At 39.2% G+C, this 21,309-nt stretch overlaps 1 protein-coding gene and 1 pseudogene across 9 annotated transcripts in view; both read left to right on the forward strand.

Annotated features, from left to right (window-relative positions):
* Positions 1-21,309, forward strand: part of SAP130 (Sin3A associated protein 130) — a 92,095-nt gene that overhangs the window by 33,362 nt on the left and 37,424 nt on the right. For 7 of the 9 annotated variants that reach the window (XR_006604966.1, XM_045074365.1, XM_045074362.1 and 4 more), the window contains 4 exons: positions 1,232-1,353; positions 7,074-7,376; positions 8,065-8,242; positions 14,805-14,909. Coding sequence is in view for 8 of the 9 variants with exons in the window: in XM_045074365.1 (XP_044930300.1) it covers positions 1,232-1,353; positions 7,074-7,376; positions 8,065-8,242; positions 14,805-14,909 (708 nt within the window). In the remaining variant the exon portion in view is untranslated. The remainder of the gene's footprint in view (positions 1-1,231; positions 1,354-7,073; positions 7,377-8,064; positions 8,243-14,804; positions 14,910-21,309) is intronic. The other 2 variants (XM_045074361.1, XM_004779677.3) reach the window with 1 other exon arrangement.
* LOC123390381 lies at positions 19,255-19,387 on the forward strand (annotated as a pseudogene).

Genomic DNA, 21,309 nt, shown 5'->3' on the forward strand with positions numbered 1-21,309 from the left:
TACCTCCCCCATTCCGTATTTGTATCTTCTCTCCCAGTGAGAACCTGGTACAGTGCATATGAAGTAGTTTCAGAATTGGGTCATTTTTAAATGTTCTTGTTTGCATATTATGGTGTGTAGGAATGCTTATAGGTTTTAATATATTGGTCTTTGTATCCATTCACCTTGCTAAACACACCTGTTAGCCCTAAAAGTTTATTGATTCTCTTGGATTTCCTATGTAAGTGTTTATTTTGTCTACAAAAAGGGACAGTTTTTTGAAGGATGAGGTATTTTTTTCATTTCCATTTTTCAAACCTGTGTGTCTCTCGTTACCTGGAGCTTCCAATATGATGTTAAATAGAGTAGAGATAATAAGAAGTCTTATCTTATTCCTGATCTGAATGGGAATTCTTGGGAAATTTCAGAATAGATTTTGCTAGGTGCTATTTTCAGATTAAGGAACAAAGTTTTTTTCCATTCCTTTTGTCAAGATATTTATATCCTAAGTATTGAATGCTATCCAAATTTGAAGCGGGAAGTAATTTTTCTTTAATTCTAGTATAACTAACATAGAGTATTATGTTTCTATTAAATATTTTTGTGTATCTTTTGTGATACTTCAAATGATCTCTTAATTTTTTAAAGAATCTAAGGCATTCATAGAAATTTTGATATTGAATCATTGTTATCTAACTGTGGTAAACCTTATTTGATCATAATGTATTTTGTTTTATACAGTACTTAGTTCCATTTTTTTTTAGAAATTTTTGTGTTGATGTAGAGAATGAGATTTGTTTATCATCTTTTCTCCTGTTCTCCCTATCTAGTTTTGGTGGCAGGGCTATGTTAAAATTTGCTCTTTTCTTTTTCTGGTTTCTGAATCAGTTTGTATAAGGTTGGGATTCTGTTTTACTTGTATTTGATAAGATTTGCCAGTGTAAACCTTAGAGTCTTTCAAGTGGAATTGAGCAGAGAAAACCTTTGATTACTGAGGTTTTTTTGTGTTGGTTTTGGTGATTGTTACTGTATTTTCGTGTTTATTGATGTATTTATAGCACCCATTTATTTTTACAAATGCTCCTCTTTCTAGGTGTGTGTCCTTTGATCTGACAGTTTATTTGGGACACAATTGGGGAAATGTTGGCATGGCATATACGGATACAAAAAGGATATAGGGGGATAGGATCATTTGAAATTGAAAAAGAAAATAGACCTATTTTGGTTTATATTACCTGTCTTCTGTCTATAGACCATCTGTTCCTGTTCAGTTCCAGTACTTTTTGCCAACATACCCACCTTCTGCATACCCACTGGCTGCGCACACTTACACTCCAATCACCAGCTCCGTGTCCACCATCCGACAGTATCCAGGTATGAGCCCTGCTATTAAGAGGACTTTTAACGTTCCAGTTTTTGGAAGCAGTGAGGTCAAAATTGACCAATGAGTATTTGTAGTATGGATTTAATTACTCCACCTTCTATCTTCAAGTTCAGATAAGGCTAAAATCTGAAGCTGTAAGGTTTTAGATCATATCTCTGTGATCTATAAGAAGATTGCTACTTACTAGTGTATTTGTATGCTTTTATCCCACCCTGAGTATTATGTTAACAATTTGTTATGCCTTAAAATGGCAGTACAGTTAAAATGGTAAAACCCATACTTTTATGGGGCAAGCTTCTATTGTTTTGTGGATCTCCCTTGTGTTTTTTAGTATTAGTCCAGTTATGTCAGCACTCACCAGTAAATAGCATTCTTTTTGCCGATCCAGAAAAAAAAAACAAAAAACAATAATTAATCCTCAGGGTTTGTGTTTTCTTTTCCTATGAGACGCTCAGCTCACTTTAGGCATAAGAGAGCCAGATTGTGGGTGTTGCTCTTCTATGTGAAACAGCACTGCAGCCAAGGCTCCATGGAGCCATTGAGCACTTGAAGGGGGAACTGGTGCAAATGAAAAACTGATTTTTTTGTTTTGTTTTACTTAATTAAAATTGGAGAAATTTTTAGTATGTTTGGAACAACTTAGTAATATGAAACTACTGCTTCAAAATTGTAGATTATATTGAATCAAAATACAATTAAAATGTTTTTCTTTTTTTTTAAAGATTTTTTTTTTTAATTTATTTATTTGACAGACAGAGATCACAAGTAGGCACAGACGCAGGCAGAGAGAGGGAGGAAGGGATGCAGGCTCCCGCTGAGCAGAGAGCCCAACGCGGGACTTGATCCCAGGACCCTGGGATCATGACCTGAGCTGAAGGCAGAAGCTTTAACACTGAGCCACCCAAGCGCCCCCAAATAAAATATTTCTGATAAAAACTGAACTCAGTATCTGATTTGAAATATGTTTTTTTATAAAATATACCTTGAATTTTGAAAATAACATAGTATGGAAAAGAAACTGTAAAGTATCTTACTAATTATTTTTGTAATGATTCTATTTTGAAATTTTAATATTTGGGATGTATTGGGTTAAACAGAGTATATTATTAAAATTAATTTGGCCTGGGGTGCCTGGGTGGCTCAGTGGGTTAAGCCTCTGCCTTCGGCTCAGGTCATGATCTCAGGTTCCTGGGATCAAGCCCCACATCAGGCTTTCTGCTCAACAGGGAGTCTGCTTTCCTCCCTCCCCTCTCTCTGTCTGCCTCTGCCTGCTTGTGATCTCTCTATCAAATAAGTAAATAACTTTTTTTTAATTAAAAAAAATTAATTTGGTCTGCTTTTTACTTTATTAATGTGGCTACTGGAAAATTTACAATTGCATGTATGACTTATATTTCCATTGGGCAGTGTTGGCTCAAAGCTTCAAAATTCTAAGGTATTTAAATCTCTTTGGAAACGGGTTCCTCAGTCTCTGCCTTGGGTTTTTTGTTGTTGTTGTTTTCCACAAAACTTTCCCCAAGGTTTATTTATTTATTTATTTTTTAAAGATTTATGTATTTATTTGAGAGAGCGCATGAAAGGGGTGGGGGCAGAGGGAGAGGGAGAGAATGTGCAGCAGACTCTGCGCTGAGCTCTGATCCAGACACAGAGTTTGATCTCACAACCCTGAGATCATGACACGAGTAGAAACCAAGAGTCAGATGATTAACCAACTCTACCACCTGGGCACCCCGTCCCTAGGTTTATTTTAATGTGGGGAAGTAGCTGATGAATTGTTCTGAGTTTTCTGTCATATTTTGCTATACATCAAAGTAATAGCATCTTTTTAAAGGAAACTTACAACTGTTCTTTGTTAACAATCCTATAAAGATAAAACCATGTTTAATTGATTATGGTAAAAAGTAGGATGGCAGTAAGTATGGTAGAACCATGTTGATAAGTAAGAAATAAATTTCATGTGTGTGTGTGTCGGTGTGTATGTGTGTTACACTCATAGCTGAAAATTCTGAAGTCTATCAATAACAGCACTTCCTTCAGGTTCCTTCATCTCCCTTACCCAGTTGGTACTTCCACAACAGTGCAGTTATGTTGCCTTTCTGGGGTAGGAAATTCATGACCGATATGTATTTCTCTCAGTGCTATCTAACTAAAAAGGACCTGCATAGGCTCCCTTGAGCTAGAATAATCTGCAGACACTACCATTTTATATAAACATTTATTTATAAAAATCCATTGTAAGAGGACTGTCAGAAGAATTGGGGATCCTGCCAACCATCTGTTTCTCTTCCAGCTGTTTTCTTTACCACTACAGTAGTCCTGATGGATAGGAACACAGAAAAATGAGTAGTCCAATGAACAGCAATTTATTTCTTCCAATACTGTAATTGTTGGTGCAGATGATGGGTAATGTTTTATTTCTCAGGCTTGTGGATCTTTGCATAGATGAACACAACTGAAGGAATGATTGATTAGCTTACAATATCCTGTTTTCAAGTGGCTCCTTTTAAATGATTTTAAAGCAAATGTTTTTCAAATAAGGAGGAGGATAAGAAAATGTATATATAATGGGCCAAATATGAGATTACTATAATATATAGTTTATGATAGAGTAGACGAATTGTTCATGGGCGGTGGTTACATTATAAAGATGGAATCTTTTTGGTTCATTGAATATAGATATAAACACGTAAATTATGAATACATATGTATAATCTATATAGTTTGCAAGTAATTGATCCCTCTCAGATTGTTCTGAAATTTCACTTGTTTCAGAGATGTTTTCCATTTTATTCATTTATTTATTCATGGTTTTTTTTTTTTTTTTTTTTTTTGGTTTTTTTTTTTTAGATTTTATTTATTGAGAGAGGGAGAGAAAGTGGATGCATGAGGAGGGGAAGGACAGGGAGAAGGAGAAGCAGGCTCCCTCCTGAGAGGGAGCCTGACATACAATGTGGGGCTCAATCCCAGAACCTTGGGATCATGACCTGAGCCCAAGGCAGATGCTTAACCAACTGAACTAGCTACCCAGGCACCCTTATTTATTAATTTTATAGATATTTATTGAAACCCTGTTATTGTATGTAAGGTCCTATGTTAGGCTCTGTTTGTAAAGGTGACTCTTAAATGGTTCACTTTGAACAAACTTAGACCCTAATAGGGAGATAAGACTTGAAGAGCTCTTACTAGAAAGTGCCACGTTCCAGTAAAAGAGACTTGAACAAAACCAACCTGCTTCTGAGCTAATAGAGGTTATTTCTACTTGAAAGGGAAAGGTTAGAGGTCAGGAGTCATTTCTAAAGGAAGTGACATTTGGAAAGCCTCTTAGAATGCACAGGACAGAACCACAGGGTGGGACTGGGGAAAAGCTCTTTTCTGTGTGTGAATAAAGTATTAGCACAGAATATGCGCTCAGACCAGAGTGGTTTGGTTTTGGCATGCGTGTACTACATGTTCAGGCAAATGCCCACAACTGTTACTGAACAAAAACAAAGGTTCATTCACTTCTCAGGAAGAAACTAATAGCTTTGCCAGGTTGATTCTTTTTTTTTTCTTTTTCTCTTTCTTTTACATTAAGAGAAGAATTATAATGTAACGGTAACTATGAATTTACATGTACTAACATTTTGCTGCAATTTTGTCATTGATAATAACAATTTAACCACTATATATATGGTATATAAAGCTTGAATTACATCAGTGTTTCCCCTTTTTTCAACTGAGATGTCATTGACATGACATACTGGTTTCAGGTGTACAACATAATGATTCGGTATTTTTGTGTATCATGAAATGATCACCACAATAAGTCTAGTTAACAACATCCATCACCACAGATAGTTACAAAATGTTTTTTCTTGTTATGGAAACAAAGATATATCTTCTTCGGAACTTTCAGATATCGAGTATAGTATTATTAACCATAGTCACCATGCTGTATACTACATCCCAAAGTCTTATTTATTTTATAACTGGCAGTTTGTACCTTTGACCCCCTTCACCCATGTCTCCCATCCCCCATTACCTGCCTCTGGCAACTGCCAGTCTGTTCTTTGTATCTATTAACTTGGTTTGTTTATATTTGTTTTTAAATTCCACAAATAAGTGAGATCATATGGGGTTTTTTTCTGACCTTGTCTGGCTTATTTCACTTAACATAATACCCTCCGGGTCCATCCGTGTTGTCACAGGTGGCAAGATTTAATTCTTTTTTTTTTTTTTTTTAAAGATTTTATTTGTCAGAGAGAGAGAGTGAGCACGGGCAGACAGATGGCAGGTAGAGACAGAGGGAGAAGCAGGCTCCCTGCTGAGCAAGGAGCCTGATGTGGCACTGGATCCCAGGACACTGGGATCATGACCTGAGCCGAAGGCAGCTGTTTAACCAACTGAGCCACCCAGGCGTCCCAAGATTTAATTCTTTATTAAGGCTAAAGAATATTCTTCTCTGTGTGTGTGTGTGTAGAGATAGATGTCACGTTTTCTCTATCCATTTATCCATCACTAGATCCTTAGTGTTGTTTCCGTATGTTTGTTACTGTAAATAACATTTCATTTATTTGAGAAGAAACATCATTTGTATTTTTCTTTCCACAAATAGAAATTCCTTCTCTTTTGCTTCCTGGGAATGCTGCTGTTTTCAATTTTGTTGTTTTTGAGTTTTTAATATACACTGTAGTGAAAAAGGAAACTTGTTTGTTCTCTATCTTCAGCGCATATATGGAATTTAAAATTTGTAACTACCATATATCAAAAATACCTATGATGTTGGTTCCATCAGTTAGAGCAAATATTCTTGACCTGGGAGCCATGGATGGGTCTCAGAAGTTTTATTTTAATTATTTAGGACAGTTGCCTGGCTCACATTTAGAATTTAATAGATGATTTCCTTTTTCTTGTTTTAATGCTTTTCTAGTAATCTGCAGGAAGATCATATCACGCTGATAAGAAGTGAGGGAAAAAGCTCTAATATATAGAGCTTTATGTAGTGCTTTGTTAAAAAAAAAAATGAGGTTTTATGGGGCTCCTGAGTGGCATATTGGTTGGGCATCCAGCTCTGCTTAGTTCATGAGCTTGGGGTTGTGAAATCAAACCCCACATCTGTGCTCTGCACAGAGTCTGCTTGAGACTCTCTCTCCCTCTCTCTGTGTCCCTCCCACTAGGGCACGCTTGTGCTTTCACTATCTCTCTGATAAAGAAGTAAATCCTTAAAAAATTAAAAAAAAAAAAAAGCGGTGACTGGGTGACCCAGTGGGTTAAGCCTTTACCTTCAGCTCAGGTCATGATCTCAGGGTCCTCGGATTGAGCCCCACATCAGACTCTCTGCTCAGCAGGGAGCCTCCTTCCCCCTCTCTCTCTGCCTGCCTCTCTGCCTACTTGTGATCTCTCTGTCAAATAAATAAATAAAACCTTAAAAAAAAAAAACTGGGGTGCCTGGGTGGCTCAGTTGGCTGAACATCCCACTCTTGATTCCAGCTCAGGTCATGATCTCAGGGTCATGAGATCAGGCTCCATGTGGGACTCCTCCCTGGGTGTGGAGCCTGCTTGGGATTCTCTCTCTCCCTCTCAAAAAAAAAAAAAAAAAGGTGCCATAAAAACTGAGGGTTTAGATCTTTTACAGTGGAAAAGTCTGTTTTCGTTTTAGTGTTTTTTTTTCTTTATGTGGACTATATCTAATCAGAGCTGACACTCTTGTAACTTTCTGCATCATTTTCAGTTTCCGCTCAGGCTCCAAACTCTGCCATCACAGCTCAAACTAGTGTTGGGGTGGCATCCACCGTCCACCTAAATCCCATGCAGTTGATGACAGTGGATGCTTCTCATGCTCGACATATCCAAGGGATCCAGCCAGCACCCATCAGTACACAGGGGATTCAGCCAGCACCCATCGGAACTCCAGGAATACAGCCAGCACCAATGGGCACACAGGGAATTCACTCAGCAACCCCAATAAACACACAGGGACTTCAGCCTGCACCAATGGGTACTCAGCAGCCTCAACCTGAAGGAAAGACTTCAGGTAATTTGAGTTTTTTTCATGGAAGTTGGTATAGAGGAAAGAGATACATACTAGGTTTAAATCATGGTTCTGTCACTTACTGGCTTGGTGGTCTTGAGTAATTTCCCCTGCCTTAGTTTCTTCTTTTAACGTGAGTTACAGATAACATGAGTTATCTGTCAGAGTCATTGTAAACATTAAAATTTCTGTACATAAACAGCCTAATATGTGTTTGCATGTGGTAAGAAGCACTCTGTAAAGTTGAGAGAGAAAATTCACCTTTATTATAGCATTCTTATTCTCTTAAAGATGTTCTTCAGAGTTGTATGTAAAGCTGTAAAATTAATAATCATTTTTAGGGATTGTATCATTTTTAGGGATTGAGAAGCAATGGTATTTCACAAAAATTGTAGGAGATTATTTCTTGAAGTATGCTATGTACTTTGTGTATCTTATCTGATTTATTAGTAGTTACGATTAGGCAGCAAAGAGAGATGTGCATCAGTAGACTTAGTAACCTCTCCCACTTTGCCATCTGCTTTTAGACAGATGAACATCGTGCTCATCCCTTACTTTCTTGAAATTAGACAGTCATAGCATAGGCACTCTAATTCTGGTGGTCTAATTGCTTTTGTCTTATGTGACATTTTAGTAATGTTTCTTTTGTTTCTTCTTCGTTGTTCTCTCCTGCCCCTTCCCTGTCCTCCAGCAGTGGTGTTGGCAGATGGAGCCACAATTGTAGCCAACCCTATTAGCAATCCATTCAGTGCTGCTCCAGCAGCAACAACAGTGGTGCAGACCCACAGCCAGAGTGGTAGCACCAACGCTCCAGCCCAGGGCTCATCCCCCCGGCCAAGTATCCTCCGGAAGAAACCTGCTACAGATGGGTAGGTAGACCCAGTGGTGCCACATTACACCTCTAGATCTGGATATAATTAATAGAAACAGAAACAGTAGCTACTCATCCAGTGCTAGTAGCAGATTCTAAGCTCTCATCTTCTGTAGCATTTTTTAATCTGTTTGAAAATAACTTGGTCACAGACTTATTCAGTAGAGCCTTGCCAAGCAAAGACTGTAGGACAGTAAGAATCCATGAGTCTGGGTGGTGGGGAGTGCAGGAGGTAGCCAGTTTATAAGCAGCTGCTGCATACTATTTTAGGAGTTCTCTCTAGTTTTGGGAGTTTAATTCTAGATGCTCTGAGTAGCTTCTAATTGACCTTTCAGGTATGTCTAGGTAGGCATGTTAATGTGTACTGTTTATTTTCTTCCTTACTCCAGCATAAATTGTTGCTCAGGGCAAATAATATCCTAGATGTATTAAGTAAGGGTCATATTTAGTAGCAGAAGTGTACTGTGTTGCCTTAGGACCTCTAAGTTGGTGTGGGTCATGGGTAGGAAGGTATGTGCTGTGCTCTGAAACTTAAGTTGAAAACTTGGGAGGTGGAAGATAGGCAATCACACTTCAGAGAGCAGCATTTCTGTGGCTTCACCAGCTCATATGCATCAATAGCAGAAGATTATAAAGTTTAAAACATAAGCTGCTGGGTCCATACAGGTTTCCAGATGTGCAGGATTTTGCCTCTTTTAAAGATAAAGTCAGTCTGTGTCAGTCCTTGTCAATGAAAATGGAAGGCAGAAGCACCTGCTTAACATGGCAGGTTGAACATGGACTTCTAAATTTGTTGTCTCCTCAGAGCCCTGTAGAACTTTTAGCAAAGAGGCTTTCTAAAAAAAAATATAAGCACACAAGGATGGGAAGAATATAAGACAAAAGCAACCAAACTTTGAAGCTGGAAGGCAGGTAGGAGAGTGTTCACTCACTTGGTTGTGAGAAAGCTGAATTTTAAGTCTATAGAGAACGTTGAGAAGCATTCTCATTTAAATTGCTTGAGCTTCATATGGCCCAAGAACAGGAAGAACAAAGGGTAGAAGGAAGCTGGGCTGAAATGTGTTTGAGAAGGCTAGAGACCTGCATCCCCTGTACACTGCTCCTCCCAACCACAGCACACACCCAGAGGGTTAAATTCTGCATATGGTCCACTGGGATCAATCAGCATAAGGAGGGCCAGGAGTATTTTACCAGAAACATATTTGCAGAGTACTGAGACTTCAGTCCATGTCTCCCTTTCAGCTGGTGGGACCCTGGCAATTGAATGTTACAGGCAAAAAGTGGTATGAGAACTCCACTTTCTTTCTGGGATCGTCCAGCCCAGGTGGAGAGATGCAAAGATACCAACACTAAGGATTTTGTAAGCTCAGGAATCAGATCACTCTACAGTGAATCTTAAAGTAGGCAGCATACCACCTGAGTGGCTCAGTCGGTTAAGCATCTTGATTTCGGCTCAGGTCATGATCTCAGGATTGTGAGATTGACACACCTGGGCTCCATGCTAGGCCTGGAGCCTGCTTAAAATACTTTCTTCTCCCTCTGTCCCTCCCCACTCCTCTCTCCCTCTTTCACTCCCTCCTTTAAAAAAAAAAAAAAAGGCAAGTTCTTCTTCAAGTTCAGAGGTTCCGACCAAGTGTTAGTTCCCCAGTCCTCATCATGAACACGCAACTAAGTATAACCAGGTGTATGAGGGGCCTTCTGACAATGCAAGATACAAACTATTAGACATACTGAAAAACGTAGCCTGAAAGATACAGGAGCTAAACAATGAGAATAAAACTAAAAACTGAAAGCGAAAGCAAATAAAGACCAAAACTGTGAATGCTGCCTTCAAAGGACAAAAAAAGATGTATTCATGAAACAGGAAGGCAGTACTATACAAAAGGAACATTTGGAGGACAAAAGAGAATGTCCTGAAATTTAAACTACAAAAGCAGAAATGGAACTCGGTAGAAGAGTTGGAAAATACAGTTGAGGAAATCTCTCAAAAGTAGAGTAAAAAAACAAAAAGAGGAAACAAAAGACAAGATAATTAAAAGAATCAGTTCAAGAGCTCCTAACCGCTTTCAAGTAATAGAGTTTCAGCAAGAAATCAGATGAAAGGAAGGAGATCACTTAAACATAATTCATAGAAAATGTCCACACCTGAAGGGCATGAGTTTCCTGATTTAAAGAACCACGAAATACCAGGACAGTAGATGCTGTAGAAACCGATAAACCAACACCAAGATAAACATCTTGAAATTTCACAACGCTGGAGATAAAAAGATCTTCCCCCTTCTCCTACACTTCATCGCCTCCCTACAACCCTTTTGCTGTGCCCCTGTAATTGGCTCTGTCATCATCAGAATTCCTTGTATCCTTCCTCTTTGAGTATGCCTGCCTTCTTTTTTTTTTTTTTTTAGGTGATACATAATGTATTTAGATGATACATAATTCATTTAATGTATTTATAAACATTTTCTAGAAAAATGGAATGTTACACATGATTTTACAGTTTTTCTTCACACAAAGGTAGACATCTTTTCATATCATTGCATATACGTTATTCTTTTTAAAGAACGCATAATGTTTAAGTATAACAGACTATGATATATGTATGTAATCACTGCCTTACTGATAAACCATTTGGATTGGTTTCCATTTTTCACTCTTACAAACACTGCTAAGACAGACATTATCCTCCAACAGTCCTCGTGGACTCATGGTTGCTTTTAAGATAATTTCAAGAAGAGGAAACTCTGGATCAAGGGGTCTGTACATTGTTAGCTTTGACAGATATTCCTGAAGTGTCTTCCAAAACACACCATGAATTAACACTCCCATCATAGATATAAGTTCTTTTATTTCCCTCAACCCCAGTCCTTGTTTTGATTCCTCTCTGTAGTCTGCATTTCTGTAGGAACACATTCACATTTCTTTTTCCGAGAAAAGCCTTGTAGAGAATCTGCCTATTTCCCACTGGATGCTGCTCATTTTTGTGTGGATTTGGAGGGCTTGAAGTCACTGAGGTAGAGTCTGGCTGCTACCTCCTCTGTGGGGCACACCACTCTCATTTACCACAGACTCCTTAACTAACCCCTGTGTGCCTGCCTTCTTTAGCTAGAATCTGGTTTTCTCACGGGATCTTGGCTCCTGTACTCTCTCCAAAGTATTGACTGTCTATCCTCCAATCCTTCTGCCACTGAGCCTGGTGGTGGGGTTGATGTACCCTGTGTGCCTTAGTGCCACTTTCAGGCCATCCCTCTTGGAAAGCACTCAGTCTGTATTCAGATTTCATAAAACTTGCAGTTGAAAAAGTACTTTGACATATCCAAGTTATTCCAGGCACACTGCAACATTTTCTATAACTGAATCAGATATCAGTTTTAAATTCAAATTATTTAAATGAACTACTGTTAAAAATTTTGCTCCTGCTTGCACTTTCCACCAGTAGGCTGTTTAGTAGCCCTATATGGCTAGAGGCTACCTTGTTGGTCAGGGCAGCTCAAGAGGCTTACTCAGATTCCAGGTGATTTGCGGGTATGTTTGTATGTCCTTCAGAAAGTCCGTAATGTCTGGCTCTTGTTCTTTCCAAAATAATTTCTCAGCTATCTGGCTTCTCAGTTGTTTGAATGCTTTCCTATCCACCCCCCTCTATCAGCAGCTCACACCCATAAGCACAAGACTTCCCTGACCTCTTCTTCTGTCCTTCAGTGTCCCACAGCCCACAGACCTCTTCTTCTGTCCTTCAGTGTCCCACAGCCCACCTTCAGGATCATGACCTGAGCCACAGGCAGCGGCACTGCAACAGTACCTACTGGGAAACCTTCAACCCATTGATGCTACCACCTTTGCGTTTTCCTCACTGCTTTCTTGGCCTTTCTCTGCTCTCCCTGACTCAGTTTCTGTGGTCCATTATAATCACTTCCTTGCCTAGCCCCCACTGCCTTACCCCACCCTCTTCACTTTGTCAGAACCAGAGTCAAATCCAACTTCCTGCTGAATTTGTGCAGCAGACTGTGGTGGGGTAAACAACCATGTTGACTGGCCCTGCTTAACCTCACAAACCTTGGCTAGGATCTTAGAAGAGACCCAACACAAAATGCTTCCTAAGCATGGGCTCAGATGTCATGAATTTTTTCTCATAAGGTGCCCACATTGTAATGAGTTGATATGTCTCCTAAGACTCTTTTATAGGTTTCCTTCATCTCTTTTTCCTTGAGATTTACTTGTTGAAAAAACTTGGTCTTCTGTCCTGTAGACTTTTCTCTCTCACTGCCTTGATTTTTTTCAACTGCATCCACATTTTATTAGTTTCCTAGAGCTGCCATAACAAATTGCCACAAATCTGGTGGCTTAAAACAACAGAGATTTATTCTCACGGAGGTGCCTAGTTGACTGAGTTGGTAGAGCATGTGACTCTTGATCTCAGGGTTGTGAGTCCGGACCCCATGTTGGATATAGAAATTGCTTAAAGATAAATTTTTTTTAATTTTTTTTATTATTATTTTGTTTTTTTAAGATTTCATTTATTTATTTGACACAGAGAAAGACAACAAGAGAGGAAACACAAGCAGAGGGAGTGGGAGAGGGAGAAGCAGGCTTCCCACCTAGCAGGGAGTCCAATGTGGGGCTCAATCCCAGGAGCCTGGGATCATAACCTGAGCCAAAGGCAGATGCTTAACAACTGAGCCACCCGGGTGCCCCTGCTTAAAGATAAAATCTTTTTAAAAAAAGAAATAATTCTCCAAAGTTATGATGGCTAGAAGTCTGAAATCAAGATGTCAACAGAGTTGGTTCCTTCTGAATGTACTCCACGAGAATCCATTCCATGCCTCCTTCCTCACTTCTGGTGCCTCTTGGCAAACCTTTGGCTTGTGGACACATCACTCCAATCTCTGCTTCTGTATTCACATGGTCTTCTCTGTGTCCCTGTGTCTCAAATCTCCCTCTCCTTTCTGTGAAAAGGATACGAGGAATTGGATTTAGGGTCCACCCTAAAGCTAGAAGGATCTTACTTTGAGTCTCTACCTTAATTATATTTACATAGACCCTGTTTTTTACATTAACAGGTATAGGGATTAGGACTTGGATATCTTTTTAGGGACCACAATTCAACCCACTAACCCTTTAGGGTAGTTTTGCTGTTCTTGTCTCCTCCACACATTTTCTCTTGTTACTTGAATCTAAGGCTTTATCAGATCCATATATATATATATATATATATATATATATATATATATTTTTTTTTTTTTTTTGGCAAGCCACTTTATAAATTAAAATGATGTTTGGTGGTCACACTTTTTTAGGCTAACTTACATCTAGATCGATTAATTAGGCTTTCCAAAATTCTGGTTCTAGCCATTTTCTCTCAACCCACTCTTGTCTAGCGTTTGCTCCCACCACTCTGCCAAAACTAAGCATGTCACAGTTACTCACCACTTCCACATTGCAGAGCCCAGTGTTTCTCAGTCATATGTGGCCTCTAGTGCATGGCACAATCGACACTAACTAACTTGATCAACTTTTCTCATTTGACTTCCAGGAAATTTCGCAGGTCAATATAAATGCATAAACATAATAATAATCGTGAACATGTAATATAGATTTCAAGTTTGATAATGAGTAGAAAGGAGATGGGGCATACTAGAAGCATCAGCTAAAAGAGTCAGAGTGGTTGCTTCCTGGGTAGAGATTGACAAGAAAGAGGGAGGGATGGGGTGGGAACCTGCTATATTTTGTTAAAAGCTTTTTAATGCAAATGTGGCTTTTTCAATACTTACTTACTTTTAATACTTACTTTTTACTTACTTTTTCAATACTTTACTTTGATAAAATTTTAAAATCCACTTGAAAAATGGGTCTGCCTGGGGTGCCTGGGTGGCTCAGCGGGTTAAAGCCCCTGCCTTTGGCTCAGGTCATGATCCCAGGGTCCTGGGATCGAGCCCCGCATCGGGCTCTCTGCTCGGCAGGGAGCCTGCTTCCTCCTCTCTCTCTCTCTCTTTCTCTCTCTGCCTGCCTCTCTGCCAACTTGTGATCTCTGTCTGTCAAATAAATAAATAAAATCTTTAAGAAAAAACAAAATGGGTCAGCCACGACGTGGATGGAACTGGAGGGTATTATGCTTAGCAAAATAAGTCAGTCGGAGAAAGACAACTATCATATGATCTCCCTAATATGAGGAAGTGGTTGGGGGGTAGGAAAAGAAAAAATGAAAAAAGGTAGGATTGGGAGGGAGACAAACCATAAAAGACTCACTCTCAAAAAACAGACCGAGGGTTGAGGGGGGGAAGGGGGACGGGAGAGGGTGGTGGGGATATGGACATTGCGGAGGGTATGTGCTATGATGAGTGCTGTGAAATGTGTAAACCTGGCGATTCACAGACCTGTACCCCTGGGGGTAAAAATACATTATATGTTTATTTTTTTTAATGAATTAATTAATAAAAAAGTTTTTTAAAAATGGGTCAGCCAATATAGTGCTTTTATTTCGCCATAGGTATGCCTAGCAACTATGTACTTCCTATCCTTTAATGCCCTTGGACTGTTGTTTTCTGGGTTTGTCTGGTCTCTTTCAGAATGGCAGTTCGGAAAACCCTCATTCCTCCTCAGCCTCCTGAAGTGGCTAGCCCTCGAGTGGAGAGTTCTATGCGGAGCGCATCCGGGTCACCTAGGCCTGCAGGGTGAGCACATAAATGTTATCACTCTTGCTTCCAGCTGCACATAATTGGGAAAGAAAAAGTCTAACACATGTGACAAATTTTACATAATTTGCTTATCTACATCTTTTTACATCCACTTTCTAGCTGTGTGACCAGGGCACATTGCCCAGCCTCTGTATTATTTATAAAATAGCCATACTTACAACATCTGCTTCCTAGAATTTTTATGTATTTAAATGAAATGATGCATTCAGAGCATTAAGGACAGAGCCTGCCCCACAGTAACCCCCAGTTTTTATTGCTATCAAAAGTGACATCATGGGGCTCCTGGGTAGTTCAGTTGGTTGAGCCACCAGCTCTTGGTTTTGGCTCAGGACGTGACCTCAGGGTCATGAGAACAGGCCCTGCATTGGACTCTGCGCTCTGCACGGAGTCTCCTTGAGATTTCATTCCCCCTCTGCTCCACCCGCCCCTCGTGCTCGCTCGCTTGCTCTCTCTCAAATAAATAAAATCTTGGGACGCCTGGGTGGCTCAGTTGGTTGGGCGGCTGCCTTCGGCTCAGGTCATGATCCCAGCATCCTGGGATCAAGTCCCACATCGGGCTCCTTGCTTGGCAGGGAGCCTGCTTCTCCCTCTGCCTCTGCCTGCCACTCTGTCTGCCTGTGCTTGCACTCACTTCTCTCTCTATGACAGATAAATAAAATAAAATCTTAATAAATAAATAAATAAATAAAATCTTAAAAAACAGTGACGTTATGACGGTAGTTAATATATGCTGTTTTCTTTATTCTTTTTAATTCCACAAATAAAGATATTTGGGGAAAGAGAGAAACAATATAAAAATATTTAAGGTATAAAGGGAAAATCTTTATCCTGCTCTCCCTCTACCTTGATAGTCCCACTAGCCAGAATCCTATTGATTGGTAACAGTTTTGTTAAGTATCTTTCCACATCTTTCTTTATGTACACATGTAGATTGAGTCTTAAAAACAACATCTTGCTGATTAGATTGGTCTACATCTTGCAGTTTTTACTTATATCAATAATAGCTTACAATGGTGATATATTTATCTACTTTATCATAAAACTTCATTCAAGAAAAAATTGTGATTGCCTTGTGTGTGCCAAGTGATTTTCTTTTTAATCTGGGAATACAGAAGAGTGATGAAGACAAAGTGTCCATTCTCCTTAAGCTTACTTTCTAGTAGGTGTAGAGAAATAAATAGAAAAGGCAGTGTGAAAGGAATATAAGGCAATAGGAGGAAGAGGTGATACCACCCAGAAAGCCTTCTCTGCACAGAGGTTTAAGAGCATAAAGGAACAGCCGCATGCTTCCTCATGTCCAACTGCATCAGGCCAAGCAAAGAGCAGGGGCCAAGGATTTGATGTAGGAGGATATGCAGTCATTACTTTGCACATTAGTGCAGAAAAGTAAAAATAACCATGCAAGGGGAAGCTGTGAAAATGATCTTAATTTTAGGGGGTGAGGGTTGTGCTTATTTTGTAACCTTTAAAACATTATGAAAATACTCAAAACTCTCTTAATCGTCTTAAACATCTCTTACCATATATAGAGAGGTGGAAAAACTAGTAAAACTAATATTTATTTGGTACACTGTTAATTTAAACATGAGAAACACTGAGAATTAAAGTATTTCTTTCTAAAAACTAATCAAGTGTATTTGGAACAGTACTCGCTGCCTTCACATTGTACAACTCAATGATGATGAAAAGCACAACAGTCCTTCCATGCATTGGAAAATTGTTATGTCCCTTTCTAAGTTTAGATCTGCTTCTGACATGTTATCCTTTGTCTTTTCAATGGTGGCAGATTATCTCCAAGAGTTCCTTTAATGCAAAACTTTTTGCTTGCATCACTTCTAAGGACATCTTCGTCTTCATTAAAACCCTCTGCCCTGGGGCACCTGGGTGGCTCAGTGGGTTAAAGCCTCTGCCTTCGGCTCAAGTCATGATCTCAGGGTCCTGGGATTGAGCCCAGCATCAGGCTCTCTGCTCAGCAGGGAGCCTGCTTCCCCCCTCTCTGCCTGCCTCTCTGCCTACTTGTGATCTCTGTCAAATAAATAAATAAATAAATCTTTAAAAAAAAAAAAAAAACCCTCTGCCCTAACTTATGCGTGGAATCTGGGGGCACATTTCACGCAGCATCTTTTAATTGTGCAAGTGGCTTCACCAGAGATCTAAACATTAATTCATCAAAATTAATTTATTAGGGCGCCTGGGTGGCTCAGTGGGTTAAGCCGCTGCCTTCGGCTCAGGACATGATCTCAGGGTCCTGGGATCAAGGCCCGCATCGGGCTCTCTGCTCAGCAGGGAGCCTGCTTCCCTCTCTCTCTCTCTGCCTGCCTCTCCATCTACTTGTGATTTCTCTCTGTCAAATAAATAAATAAAATCTTTAAAAAAAAAAAATTAATTTATTAACTTTTGAAATAAACCAGACTTACTGGCCAGAAAAGGATTTGTTGTTACTGTTTTTGTTCTTCATTCTCCTTGTAAGTGGCTATTTCCTTTCAGTGTGGCAGCTAACTTTAACACTTGGGCCTAAGTGACTGGGATTTATTTATTTATATATTTATTTATTTATTCATTCATTCATTCATTCATTTAATAGTAATAAATCCAAAGTAGAAGTAAATACTGCATTTCTCCTTAGTGGCCTTCTGTTCCTAGTGCAATTTTAACTAAAAGATGTTATGAGATGACTTTACCATCATTCTTTTAATAGTCACTGGATTCTCTCTATATGTTCCATAACCATATCTTCATACAAGCCTAGGGCTCATCCTGTCTTTGCTCTTTCAAGTCTTTTAATCACATCGAGTTTTACTTCCAGATTTCTGTTTTTTCCTGTGTTTTTGTTTTTGTTGGCCAGTTCTCACTCTCTTTTTCTGTCATCCATTATGGTAAAAGTTCACCTGAGTTTATCATTGGGAAACAAGAGACAGCACAGCTTCACATTTTGCCATCTGCATAAACTGAATAACAGATGTGCAATGACCACTCACGGACATACTTCAAAGAAAGTGATGTGATTGGTCATTGTGGACTGAGGATCTAGCAGCAAAGCTTGCATAAAGTTTCATAAACTTTATGTAAGTACTCACAGTTAAAATATACAGTGGTAATGGAAATATGAACAGAGTTGGTGGGGGACTGCTGTAATAAAAATATAGTAGAATTCATACATACCAGCATAGTACAAAGTCAGGACTGCCCGTATGTTAGGAACACAGAGGAGCAGCAAAAGGAACCAGCCTAGAACAAGGAGAGAGTTGCATAACATGGTTCAGAGATATAACTAAGGGCCAGATGATGTAGAGCTTTGTAGGCCATTCAGAATCCTTTGGATTTTATTCTGGGTGAGGTTGAGAGTCATCAGAGGGTTAAGCCATAGGAATGACATGACTTGACTTATTTTCAAAATGATTACTCTGGCTACCATGCAAATAAACTGCAAAAAAACAAAAGTGGAAGCAGGAAGACCAAGTGAGAGATAATGGAACCTTAGACTATCATAGAGGCTTGGACCAGAATGGAAGTAGTAAAAGTCATAAAAAGTTGAGATTCTGGATATATATTGAAGGTACAGTTGACAGAACTTTCTAAGAGAAAGAAGGGAAGGAAGCCAGTGATAGCTAGGAGGTTTTTCGTGAACAACTGTAGATAGGAATTACCCTTTCTCAAGTAAGGTATCTAAGAGTTTAGTTTTAATTATTTTACTTTCAAGATCTCCATGTGGTTAGACAGCCAAGTAAAGATGTCAAATGTATAGCTGCCTAAAAAATTCCAAAGTAGGGGCGCCTGGGTGGCTCAGTGGGTTAAGCCGCTGCCTTCGGCTCGGGTCATGATCTCAGGGTCCTGGGATTGAGTCCCACATTGGGCTCTCTGCTCAGCAGGGAGCCTGCTTCCCTCTCTCTCTCTCTCTGCCTGCCTCTCCGACTACTTGTGATTTCTCTCTGTCAAATAAATAAATAAAATCTTTAAAAAAAAAAAAATTCCAAAGTAGATCCACTTCTAGTATTGAAGATCGGTATCTATGCTGGGGATTAAGTTTTGGGAATTAAAAGCAGATATATGTTTCTTAACACCATGAGAGTGGAAGAAAGTCCATTGATAGTATAAAGAGAGAGTAGAGGTGGTACCAAGACCGTGCCTTAGGATATATCATCTTAGGAGATCAGGAAAATGAAAACTAGAAAAGGAGACACTATTCCTATACTATGTGATATTCCCAGATGTATTGGTGCCATAATTAGTTCTCCATTAATGAAAACTTAAGTTATTTCCATTTATCACTGTAATAAGCAAATAATGCAGTGGATCTTTTTATTTATCATTGAGCCCCTTTATCGCTTCTCGGCCTTTTGGCTAAGATCAAGTGTAGTATGTGTTCTTATCAGTTTAATATCATTGAGCCCCTTAGCAAACATTTCTCTAGAATATACTTCTGGGTCAAATTACATGTAGAGTTTAAATTCTTTTTTTTTTTTTTTTAAGATTTTATTTATTTGACAGAGAGATCACAAGTAGGCAGAGAGGCAGGCAAAGAGGAGTGGGGGGAAACAGGCTCCCCACTGAGCAGAGAGCCTGTTGCAGGGCTCCATCCTAGGACCCTGAGACCATGACCTGAGCCAAAGGCAGAGGCTTAACCCACTGAGCCACCCAGGCGCCCCTAGAGTTTAAATTCTGATTTCCATTCACTGTACTTGCTTATAGCCTCATGAAATGTGTTCCCATTTTCTCCACATTGTTGCCAACAGTAGACACTAAATTTCACAGATTTAATACATTACCTTTCAGTGTTAAAAGTGTTGTTTTTTGTTTTGGGGGTTTTTTTGAAGTAGCACTAGAGTTACTTTTAAAGTGCTAGAAAAAAAATAGAGTTCCTGAAGGTGAAAAGCATTCTGTGAAGTACAACAGTATATTCCTTGTAAGCAGCAATATGTGCAGAAACTCTGGTGAGGGGGGCCTATTTGCAGAGGTTTTCCTGGACTGAGTATGGTTCCAACGTAGGTTGTGGGGGTAGGGCCCTGGCCTTACTTGCAGTTGGCAGTCTGTTTTTGTGGCACCTGAAAGGAGAGAGCATTTGGACTGAAAAATAACTAGCTGAAATCAGAGCAATCTCCCCACACTCCCACTCCCAAGTGAAAGGAATCTCGTGTAAATTGCTGTTTTTAGGAATAGCCCAACTCATTCACTGATGAGTAATAAAAGGATATTCATGTGAAGATAACTAAAATTAAAAAGTAAAAAAAGAGCAACAAAATATACTCATTTGTTCAGTAAGAACACTTACCAAAACAGGACAGATGAAACTTATTTTTAAAATCTTAACTATGAATTTAAATTACTTAATGAAGTCAGCACCACCTCAGTGAAGGAAAACACACAAAGATGAAATGCAGACTCCCAAGACTAAAAGACAGGACATTAAGGTGTGACACCTGAAGGGACAGAACACAGTAAAGACCTAGAAGAAAGAAAGAAAAAAAAGACCTAGAAGAAACCATAGAATGAAGGTAAAATTAAAATAGAAAACCATGTAGGCATAGAGGATAGAAATGGAAAAAGTGAGCAAAATTTTAAAAAGAAGCAAAGATAAAACAACCATATAGAACATACTATGATATGAGTTAGATCTAACATGTCAACATCCCAGAAAGGAATATGTGATTTAAAATTGAGGATACGGGCACCTGGGTGACTCAGTGGGTTAAAGCCTCTGCCTTCAGCTCAGGTCATGACCCCAGGATCCTGGGATCGAGTCCCGCATCAGGCTCTCTGCTCGGCAGGGAGCTTGCTTCTCTGTCTCTCTCTGCCTGCCTCTCTGCCTACCTGTGATCTCTGTCAAATAAATAAATAAAATCTTTTTTAAAAATAAATAAAATTGAGGATTGGTAATATTAATATTACCATTAATGTATTTTTTAAAGATTTTTATTTATTTGACAGACAGATCACAAGTAGGCAGAGAGGCAGGCAGAGAGAGAGAGGAGGAGGAAGGCTCCCCGTCGAGCAGAGAGCCCAATGTGAGGCTCGATCCCAGGACCCTGGGATCATGACCTGAGCCGAAGGCAGAGGCTTCAACCACTGAGCCACCCAAGCACCCCACCATTCATGTATTTTTAAGTGGTACACAAAATTTGATGTATATTTACTGGCAGCTTAGATTCAATGAAATGCTGAAGTTGAGTGGTACTGTTCAGAGATAGTGGTGGGGGTGGTTGAAGGAGGTGGGAGACTTCTCAGTATATTTTTTGAAACATGAATATATTACCAATTCAAAGCCAAAAGATTAAGGAAAATTAAAATATTATAAAACAAAATAGATTAAGAAAGTAAATCAAGAAACTGTTTAAATAAATTTAAAAATTGAATTTTAAACGAAGTCACATAATACTGC

The sequence above is a fragment of the Mustela putorius genome, unplaced genomic scaffold (assembly GCF_011764305.1).
Source record: "Mustela putorius furo isolate JIRA1106 unplaced genomic scaffold, ASM1176430v1.1 tig00537338_pilon_pilon_pilon, whole genome shotgun sequence".
NCBI lineage: Eukaryota > Metazoa > Chordata > Mammalia > Carnivora > Mustelidae > Mustela > Mustela putorius.